This window comes from Rhincodon typus, chromosome 4 (assembly GCF_021869965.1).
Source record: "Rhincodon typus isolate 14 chromosome 4, sRhiTyp1.1, whole genome shotgun sequence".
Taxonomy (NCBI): domain Eukaryota; kingdom Metazoa; phylum Chordata; class Chondrichthyes; order Orectolobiformes; family Rhincodontidae; genus Rhincodon; species Rhincodon typus.
In genome coordinates this window covers 67638357-67649720 of record NC_063335.1, presented here as the reverse complement: position 1 = coordinate 67649720, position 11364 = coordinate 67638357, and the positions used below count along the sequence as shown (strand labels likewise).

Below are 11364 nucleotides of genomic sequence, written 5' to 3'. Positions count from 1 at the left end.
TGAAAGGGTGGAAACTGAGGTAAGGTCAAGGAAGGAATTGAACACAAGGATGAACATCTTAAATCTGAAGCTTTGCTGAATTCTGAACCAGTCAGCTGTTGGTAAGTGTGACTTGGACTTACGTAGGACTTTTCATGTCCTATGAATATCCTAAACTATTTCATAGCCAATGAATTATTTTAGAAACAGTCACAATTACTAATGACCTTAAGATATGCGCAGCATGCTCTCCATTTGTTGATGAGATCACTGGTCAGTCAATGTGTTCTTAGACATTTTAAGGGATAAATGTTTGGCAGGTCACTGGGAGGGGAAGGATTGTTAATGAGAATGAGACCACATACCTTTGATTCCCAGATGTACAAAACACTGAATACTTCTGTGGTAGAGATGTGGCAAGTTCTTAGCATTCTGTTTGTCTACTACCTCCACCCCTTGTCTAGTTTGTATGAAACATGTTAAATTACTAAGATTAGGTACAATCAGAATGCTAAATGTCAATGTAAGACACCATAGTTGTTTGTTGTTGACAAGTAAGATTAAGTTTTGGTTTAATAACATTTTTTGTTCCTTAACATTTTTTAAATTTGATTTGTAAATGTACAATTTCAACTGACACTGGTTTTGGTGATTACTGAAATGACATATGCAAGATTCTTTGTCTCTGTTTTATGGTCACCTTTGAAAACTGTTAGTGGGGTTTTGAGATAAATGTAAGACTGAACCAACAAGACGAAGCAAACTGGCATTTGTTACTTTGAAGGAAATGCATCCTTTCTGGGGGTTCAGTCATAATAGTTCTTGTCATGCCACAATCATTAATGACCAGTACTTGTGAGAAATGTTAATCTAGGTTTTCTTAAGAGTGTCAGGATTCAGAAGGAGCAACATACTTGGAGAAAGAAAATGCAAATAGTGTTTTATTTCTATGTATGCCTACTATTTAAAGATACTAAGTCTCTGAATTTGGCCTACAAATAAACAAAATTAATTATTAACAATAATTTGTTGTCAGGAATCTAACTTGTCATGTTTAAAATATGCTTTGGCTCTTTATCTAGGAAAACCAATGTTTATGTTTCTTATTTTGAGGGTTTTAGAAAATTGTCAGTTTTCTTGTTTTCACATTGCAGTTTTCTAATGTTTATTCTGTTTTGAAATAGGATTTGAGGGAGAAAAGGTTTGTATAGGAGCAATAATAGAATAATGAAGATGGCGAAAATTAAAATATCTCAGCATGCAGCACTAACCACCATGGCATGTTCCCAGACCGTGCCTCCCAAGAAAGAACATTGTGATCTGTATTGTATAACATAATGGTTCTGAAAGAGTGTATGCATGAAGTTGCATAAAGCTTCACCTAATCTGATGGCAGACAGTTTTTGAGTGGAAAGTCAGGTGGTTTCAAGATCACAGATAACGTACATATCTCCCAGTAGTTGTAAGCAATTAGTCAAAATAATTTGTACCTTTTCCTATAATGCAATAAACTACCTCTTGTTAAGTAAGATCTGTTGTGGAGACTGTCCGTCATCTGTCTCATGCTGATAGCCATCCTTTCTGTGTGGAGAGGAGGATTCATTCTGTGCTGTTTCTATGAATATGGACAGAAACCTTCCACAGCCACCAGCTGAAGAGTATTTGCTGAGAGCTCTCAAACATCCTGACGAAGGGTTTTAGCTGAAACATTGACTTTCCTGCTTCTCGGATGTTGTCTGACCTGCTGTGCTTTTCCAGCCTCACACCTATAGTTTCTGGATTCCAGCATCTGCAGTCCTTATTGTGTCCAGTTCTCAATAATGTTCTTTGAATATTTCTGTGTAAAAACACCAGACTTTGTTTGCCCAAATTTACCTGGGCTGATTAATTAAACATCTTCAGCTATGACCAGTGCAAGACTAGGAGACCAACAGAAGGGAAGGAGAAAAAGAAGCTTGTCAGAAAACCACTGTTTTGCTGCTGCTTTTGTTATTACTACTTGAAGAATCATACAGTGTAGCCTTCGTTCCATCATGTCTATACCAACAATATCTTCTACTACCTAAACTAGCCCCACTTTCCTGCAACAGCTCATAGCCTTTAATGTTATGACACTCCCAAGTGCTCAGCTAAGTACTTTTTACAGGTGATAAGGTTATCCACCTTAACTAACCTCCCAGAGCCACATTATCCTCTGGGCTCCAAACCACCCCCCACCCCCCCAACCTTCTTGTCTCCAAAGAAAGCAACCCAAGCTTTTCCAGCCTTTCATCCTAGCTGAAATGCCTCAATCCAGGCAACATCCGGGTGAATCTCCTTCGCAACCCCTCCAGTTGCAATCACATCCTTCCCATAGTGTGGTAGCCAGAACTGCACACAGTACTCTAACTGTAGCCTAATCAAAGTTCTGCACAGCTCCAACATGACCTTCCTGCTCTTAATCTGTGGCTTCTTAATTATCTGTTAACCTATCCTGCCACACCTTCAAGGATCTGTGGACAAGCACCCCAACATCTCTGTGTTCCACAGAGCCTCCTAGTGTCTTGCCATTCATTGAGTGCTCCTTTGCCCTGTTCCCTCTTAGAAAGTGCATCACCTCACATTTATCAGGAGTAAATTACATCTGCTCAACTAACCAATCTATGTATGTCTTCCTGTAACCTAATACCTTCATCATACTGTCAATCACCCAGCCAATTTTTGTCATCTGCAGGCTTACTTATCATCCCTCCCACATTCACGTCTAAATATTTATCATAATATAATATCATAAACAATAAGAGACTCAGCACTGATGTTTGTGGTACACCACTGTACACCAGTCTCCAGCTACACAAACAGCCTTATACCATCATCCGCTGATTTCTGTTACCTAGACAATTCTGGGCCCATCTTTCTCAGTTACCATGAACTTTTACCTTCATTATAGGTTTCCCATGTGGGAGCTTGTCAAAGACCTTGCTGCATGTTAACTACATCAACTGCCCTACGCTCATCCAAGCACTTAATCACCTCTTTGAAAACTTCCACCAGATTTTTTAAGCATGATCTCCCTCTGACAAAGCCATGCAAACCCTCCCTGATCAAACCTTGCCTTTCTAGTTGGAGATTAACTTTCTCCAATAGTTTCCCTACCACTGATGTCTCTACCACCTTCTTATAAAGTGGAACCACAATAGCTGTCCTCTGGCACTTGCTCTGTGGCCAGAGATGATTTAAAAGTTTGAGTCATGTCTTCTGGAAGTTCCTGCCACGTCACTCCCAACAGCCTGGGATACAACTCATCTGGACTTAGGTATTTGTCTACATTTAAATTCGCAAAAACTTCCAGTACCTCAAGCACTTCTTAAATCCATTCGCTCAAGAACTTCACAGTCCATCCTATTGAATTCTTTACTTGCAGAGAAAGGAGGGAGAGAGGGAATTTGGAACGGCTGTTTATTGACATAAGAAGGAGAGATAAAGCTACCAACATATTTCAAGGGGGAAATTGGAATATCATACGACAACGTAATGACTATTGCAGGAAGAAATCACCAGGAGATGGGTGCATTGTTTAAAACCTATTATTGGACCATAACTGTAATTTTGGGGAGGTGAAGAATAGGATGATTGAACATAGAGCTGAACTTTCCCTTTCATCTAGCTGCCCTGTGGAAGAAGAGATCATTTTTCTCCCATGTCCCCTCCTCCATTAATAAATTACCATCTGTTGCTGCTGCTGCAGTGAACATACCTGGAAGAAGAAGCACTCACTCACAAGCCTGTGAGCTGCTTTGTTTTGTTTCTCCTGTTCTTTGACTTAACCCTCTTCTTTTCCCCATCTTTTGTTGTAAAACCAAAATTTGAATGGAAGATTCCTGCAGTATTTATCAATCTCCCCTGTATATGACTTTAAATTTAAAACTGAAAGGGTAGGCCTGGCTCCGAGACCCATAGCGGCTCCAACAACAGGTGGTGGAGTGGCCCAACAGTACATAAGCAAGGGTGGTTGCTTCCTATTGCCTTTCATTGCTGATTACCAGAAGCCAAAGAGCTATGCACACCATGAAACAAACATAGTGGCCTGTATGAAGGTAATGTTAGGAGATTGTCAGCTCTCGGGCATTGTCTCAACTTGTAAACTGGAACGGAAGAGTGTCTTTATGAAGTCTGAGTGCGCAACGTCCACGGCCTTCCAAAATGGCCTCATGATTGGTGTGAGTTACCTGCTGGTGGAGCCACTCAAGGCATGCTTTACCGTGGGTGAGCTCCTCTTCTGTTAGCCGAAGAGGAATGGTGCTAAGCAAGACAATTCTTGGCATATTTACTCCGCCTACCATGCAGTATTAATTTGGTCCTGGAGTCCTTCACAGAAGGTGGTTCCATTTTCAACCATGAGGGGGCCACCTACTGAATTACTTGGATGACAGACAGTGCCATGCTTACCAGGAGATGGGACATTTGAGGAAGAGCTTTCACAGCTCAAAGTCTTCTGTTCAGCCAGCAGCAGTCGGCACTTCTGTACCCTCTCTTCCACCAATTCAAGTAAGGAGGGTCTACATTTGCAGACAAAAGTACCACAGCTACGAGTGAGGTGGGGTAGAGGTCTCCATTGATAAAAGGTGAATGCTCATGTGACTTTTGATGACCTCAAGTGTGTTGAGTAATTGTGTGGTTCTGAGCCCCGCCCAGGCCCTGCTGTGTCAATTTGTGAAGCCTGTATCTTGGCTGGATGTTGGTGACAAGAACCCAGAAGAGGACGGTACTTCGGTAGTGGATATCAAGGATGATTTAGAATTCTAATGCCAGTGAGCCATTGGATGACCTGTTTCCTGCTAATGAGTCACTCCTTATCACTTCTGTGGAACTCTGGGATTTTCTTGTTGCTAACTTGGGACAAAGTCCAACTCCCTCTTGACTGATGTTCTGAGCCCAAGTGGCTCATTTGGTCCATTTGTTCTGCTCTTAAAACATTGGGTGGGGTGTGGATCAAAATGAGAAGCAGCATTTTAAAACTTTACTGACTGAGCTCTTGAGGGAGTTACGGTTACACATGCCTGCTCACTCTGTATGATAGGATGCTGGTCATGGGTGCACAATACTGCTGATTTGAATATAAAAAAAAATTGCATTAAAAGCTCAGCAGGTCTAGCAGCATCTGTGGAGAGAAATCAGAGTTAATGTTCCTTCAGACCCTTCCTCAGAACTGACTTGAAGATAACCATAGCTGTCTCAACATCAATGGCAGCAGAGAAGTACAGCATAGATTTCAGCATTTCTCATCTCTTAAGGGAGGGAAGTATGCGGTGTGTTTCCTGCAGGATGTTATGACAAACTGCACAGCAACACAATCAGAAAAAAACTGAATTCAACACAGGTGTAGTAAAATTAAACTCATGGGTGTGGCACTTAGAGTGTGCAGAGTAAAGTGAAGAATGTGAATGTTAGTCTGATAAGGTGCATTTATGTAGCACCTTATTTTGCAGACAGACAACAATCATTGGCACGCTCCTAAAGATAACTGATGAGTTATGTTATTGTGGTAGGATTGGTAGGATAAGAGACACTACAGTTCCACAGGGAACTAGGTGACCCACAAGGCTGACAGTAAGTGGGTTAGGTAGCCAGGAAAGTCAATTCCTGGAGTCTGGACCTGAAAGTCTGATGGCCATGCCACAAGATGATGTTTTTCCACAAGTTTGTTTTCCCATGGTTCTTTGAGGTACTACATTGTCATTTACTCAGGATGTTTGGTATGCTGTGAGGTTGAGTGTCATCTCCTCAATAATGCCTTGAACAGCTTGTCACAATGAATTGCTCCCTAACTACAGTGACTATTCTATATGTAGTCAAAGTTTTGAAGTGAGATCAGATGAGCTTTGATGCTCTTAGGATGTTAGAAGCTGAAATCTGAATCTGGGATGTCTTCCCATTCTAAGTGAAATTGGCAGTCAAAAGGCTGAAGTTCCACTTGTTATTAACATTTGGCACTTTATAAGTTATAAAGTAATAACCATGCAGTGTAGTCAAGATCAGCAAATACATCTTCAGATTAAATCTCTTACCAAGAACGCCAGTAATCTCTCATGTTCAGTGCCCCACACCACCATCACTCACCCATCAGCATTCTCTGGCACTTAATACTCTACCCCACAGACATAAATCTACCAATGCTGCTGGACTACCATCTACCTCTTGCTGTCTTCACTTACCTCTGGATATTTAATTGCCATCCTCTAAATATAGCACCTCTTAATCACTTGTTTTCTGTCCTTCCTCTTGCAGGACTAGGTGGCAATTATAGGGTGCAGAGCATACTTGGTAGAGGACAAGAATATCCGCAACTCCTGCAGAATAGAAGACTCTCAGCAACATAGCACCATCTATGACAGAGTTTGTGGTATCCAACATTGCTGAGGACAATTAGGGTGATCCTATATTCCTGTCTTATGCAACTTTTTAAGCCAGGGCACAACCTCATGCTGCTATCCGGTATGACCACAGACCTCTTGTTTCCCACTCTATCCAAATACCTTCACCCCAAACCTCTCCTTCACATTTCCCATTTTAAGAGCTGCTAGCTACCTGCTGCAGCTCACCCAAGGAGGGAGAGAGAACAATAACGTCGTTAATGATTTTTTTCCTTGCAATCATAAGCTCGGGTGCGCACATTGCATGTACTATGAAGGCTAATATAGAGTTGGGATACAAACATAGAAAATAGGAATGGGAGTATGCTACTGGCCCTTTGAACCTGCTCCGTCATTCAATATTAACATAGTTGTTCATCCAATATTACACATGTGGTCTTACCGAGGCTCCAATACTCTAATCCTTTCACTATGAAGGCCAACATACCATTTACCTTTTTCACCACCTGCTATGCATGCATGCTTACTTTCAGCAAGCAGTGTATAAAAGGACACATAACTCTCTTTTTATCTCCTCCTTTCCCAATATATCATCATTCTGTTAATAATCTGCCTTCCTGTTTTTGCTACTAAAGTTGATAACCTCACCACATTATACCTCAAATCTGCTTTGTATTCATCCACTCCCTCAACTTGTCTGCATCACAACAAAGCATATCTGCATATTTTTCACAATTCACCCTCCCAGCCAGCTTGGAGTCATCTGCAAGCTTGGAGATATTACATTTACTTTCCTGATTTAAATCATTAATATATATTGTGAATAGCTGGGGTCCAAGCACTGATCCCTAGGCTATTCCACTAGATACCAGCTGCCATGTAGGAAGACCCATTTATTCCTGCTCTTTGTTTCCAGTCTGCAAACCAGTTCTCTATCCATGTCAATAATTACCTCCAATCCCATTCACTTTAATTTTGTATGCTAATCTCTTATGTGGCACTTTATCAAAAGCTTTATGAGTGCCCAAGTAAACCACTTCCACTGGTCCTTCCTTATCAACTCTATTAGATACATCCTCAAAAACGTCCAGTAGATTTGTCAAGCATGATTTCCCTTTTGTAGATTCATGCTTAGTCTGTCCGATCCCGTCACTGTTTTCCAGGTGTTCTGCTATTAAATCTTTCCTCATGGACTCTGTATTTCCCTCACCACTAATGTCAGACTAAGCAGCCTATAATTCCCTGTTTTCTCTCTACCTCCTTTTTTTCAAATACTGAAGTTACATTAGCAACCCTCCAATCCATTGAAACTTCCCAGAGACTATACACTCTTGAAAATTAACCACCAAAGTGTCTACTATTTTTAGAGACACTTCCTTAAGTACTCTAAAGTGTAGATTATTAGGCCCGGGGAATTTTACCTGCCTTCAATTCCATCAATTTTCCCAACTCATATTGATATGTTGGTTGCATAAGTTGGTTGCAGCTAGGCTAGGAGGAAAGGGATTGATCATTTGCCAGCCTACCAGCAGCAAGATTGCTTTTTTTTTGCTGTAGATGACCTGGACGAAGGAAGATTACATAAATTAGGATTGTGTTTCAGGCTATTTGGAAATGTTAGGGGGCAATTTTCTCAAAGTTTTAAAGATGTTAAATGAAGCAGATGGAGTAGATAGTGAGAAACTATATTGGTTGGGGAGTCTGGGATTGGGGTATGTTGAAAAAAGATTAGAATTGGACTTGGCCTGAAGTGAAATTAGGAAGTTCTATACACAAAGGGTAGCAGAAGTTAAGAACAGTCTGGCAAATGGCAATTGATGCTGGATGTAAATTAAGTGGCCTACTCCTATTTCCATGTTTCTTTTTATGAGATGTAACAATGCTTCCACATTCAGAAATCCACTGCAACACTTCCAAAAACACTCCAGATACAACTTTACTTTGCAATAGCAAAAATTATTTAAAATTTCTTCCTGTAATTTGGTGTTGAACATTTAAGGATTGCTGGACTCATTTTGCACCTTAACACTGTTTGAACAATGAAGTATGATTGTTTCCTTGCATTGCATCTGGTTGGGTTGCATAATATTAGGGTTAGCACTCCTTGACAACTGGAAGTGGGATGAATGAAAAAGAATTCACACCAAGATCAGTAGGTTAGCATATTTTCTTGCAAACTTTTAAAACTAAGTTTGCATCTAGCTGAACTTGATGGGATAAAACCCTCCTCACTCTTTTGGGTATATGGATTTTGCATAACATGTGTTATGAATTAACAATCAAAAAGTCTATTTGGGTGGCTCAATGCTGTATGACACAGAAACTGTTGAGAAATGAAAGCTTCCAAGTCATAAAAATAAACTAATTTATATAATGCATTGTCAATCTCTGGACATCTCAGATTGTTTTACAACTAATGAAATATAATGAAATGCAGTCACTGCTGTAATGTAGGAAATCCAATTTGCTCATAATTCCCACAAATGACAAATAAATAACAGATGATAAAGTTCTGCAGGAACTAAAATTGGTACGACATGAAAGAAACAGCTAGGATCACCACTCCGGTCCACTTTTCAGTTAATTGATGCCAAATGTATGTTGTGGAAGGCAATGATATATGTATCCTACGTGTGATTCAGAATGCAGAGTGCGCAGGTTATGATTTCAAGTAGCCTATAACATTGATTTGACACCCGCTCTACCATTTTGAATCTTGCTGTTTCAATAATCATTTTCTTAAATGTACATGTAGGTAACTAGCAGCACAAATGACCCTGCCCACCAGCACTGCATAAAGCACTTCCACGTATCTTAATGAATATAAAAAGGCTCAATTTCCTCATTGTTTCCAGTATATTAGTGGTGTATAAGTCAAGGATTTTTTTGAAGAAGACCTAGGTGAAAATTATTTCCATTCAAATTCCATCTTTGAAATCATTTTCCTGAGTTCTTTTGTGCTTTTTGAACCACCCAAACAATTCCTGTCACCCTGTTGCTGCCAGGAAGGAGAATATTTCAGGGATGAGTGTCCTGTGCATCAAAGAATCCAGGAAGATGTTCAGCCAATATTGGAGTGGTGATTTTAGGTGTTGTTGACAGCTACCTAACAATATAATGAGGTGAATATTAAACGGACAGTAAATAGAGTGCATGGAAACGAAAGAAATCTGGGGATCCTGCTTGGTAATAAGTTATTGCAGCAATACTGAGTGGTAGTGAGTAAAACAAATCAGATGTTACAATGTATTCAAAGCTTAATAGTGAGTTGAAACAGTGGGATAATCCTACATTATAAATTATCATATTTGGGTCAGCTGTAGAATAATTGTTAGAGATGTATTCTACAATTAATGAACAACTAAAATTTCATACCATGGGTAGTAGAAGGCACAAGATTGATTTTTTTTTGTATTTAGTAATATCTACGTTCTTAAGTCGGGTTGCATCACTGTTGGCTCAACATCTCCTGACAGTAAACAAACCTGGATAAAACAGGTTACTGGAAGCATTCTCCAGTTAGCTATTTGTCACAAGGATCAACCAAAGCCACAATCTTTCCCTTTTAGAATCTTTGTGGTGCTGAAAACTCAGTGATCTTTGTTTTTTTATCAAGGATCTTTCCTTTGCAACTTTTGAAGCTGTTGATTTCCGAGGGTCTGAAAGCTACTGGAGCTAAATGACCTCACTGCACTTCAAGGCTACCAGGAAATGGAAAGATCCTGAGGAGCATCCCTTGTTACAACAATGCAGACGTGCGGCACATAAACACCATGTTCAAAAAAGAAATGATGGGGACAATGTAACTAATGTTAAGTGGACCCAGAATGATCGAGAAAACCTGGCATTACATGAGAGCCTGGATTATCTACCTTCTCACAGTGATATTTATAAAAAATGGTTGCAAAGAAAACCTTACAGGTAATTAGCACAATTTCTACTTATCATTTTGATATTTTCATTTCAACATCAATAGTTTTATGTTTTAAGAATGTAAACACAATAAAAAAAAGTCTAATCAAAGGCTCTAATCAAAATGTTACCTTCGAAAAAACCATTGTATTTATACAGCACTTCTTTTTAATCATCGGATATCTCAAAGTGCTTTACAGTCAATGAAATATATTTGAAGTATATTCACTGTTGTAGGAAGTGGAGGTACCAAATTAGGCACACAACTCCCACAAACAGCAGCATCATAATGACCAAATAATTTGTTCTATTGTAATATTGAATGAGGAATAAATATTGGTTAGGGCACAGTGGATAACTGCCCTGCTCGTCTTTGAAGTAATGCAATGGGATGTTTTACATCCTGCAGAGCCGGAATGTGGGCCTTCAGTTTAACATCTCATCTCAAAGAGTACCTTCGACTCAAGATTCCTTTAATAATGCACTGGACTGTCAGCCTTGATGTTTGTGCTTAAACCTTAGAGCAGGACTTGAACCTGAACTCTCATGACTCAGAAGCAAGAGTGCACTGAGACATGGCTGGAAAATGAGCACTTCAATCTGCTTGCATTCCTGTACCAAATGCTGAGAGTCTGTTAATCTGTGTATGTGTTTCTTGTATGGACATTTACTGAGGATGGGATTGGGCTCAGAGGGTTTGTCTTTCATGACAAAATAGCTGACCAATGTTTACAGTTTAATTGTACACATCAAGAATTGGTAAAATACCAAATCTCTGGAAAGTGCCTGGTGCCAGTGGAGCATCCCAGTAGAAGCCAGTGACTTTCACACAAGGAAAGGAAAAATACATTGTGGGATGAGCTTGTTCTTAAAGATATTTACATTTGTTCAGAGTATAATGAGATTAAAGACAAATGTTTAGTAAAGGGGTAATGTGGAGCTGTGGTGAATATAGGTTACATTATGTTTTTGATGGTGAACTCTTAATATTTGATGTCACTACACCTGTGAATTTGACTGTACCTACAGAATTAAGTGCTTTGGTATGATTTATTACCTTGAAGGTGCTATATAGGTACAAGTTGTTATTGCTTATTTAGCAAAAGCACAGATTAATGCA

At 39.6% G+C, this 11364-nt stretch overlaps 1 protein-coding gene across 1 annotated transcript in view; it reads left to right on the top strand.

Moving 5' to 3' along the window:
- The first annotated feature begins 10011 nt into the window (after positions 1-10011).
- LOC109913876 (chloride channel protein C-like) overlaps positions 10012-11364 on the top strand; it is a 114779-nt gene continuing 113426 nt past the window's right edge. The window contains exon 1 of the mRNA XM_048596125.1: positions 10012-10253. Coding sequence (XP_048452082.1) covers positions 10012-10253 — 242 coding nt within the window. The remainder of the gene's footprint in view (positions 10254-11364) is intronic.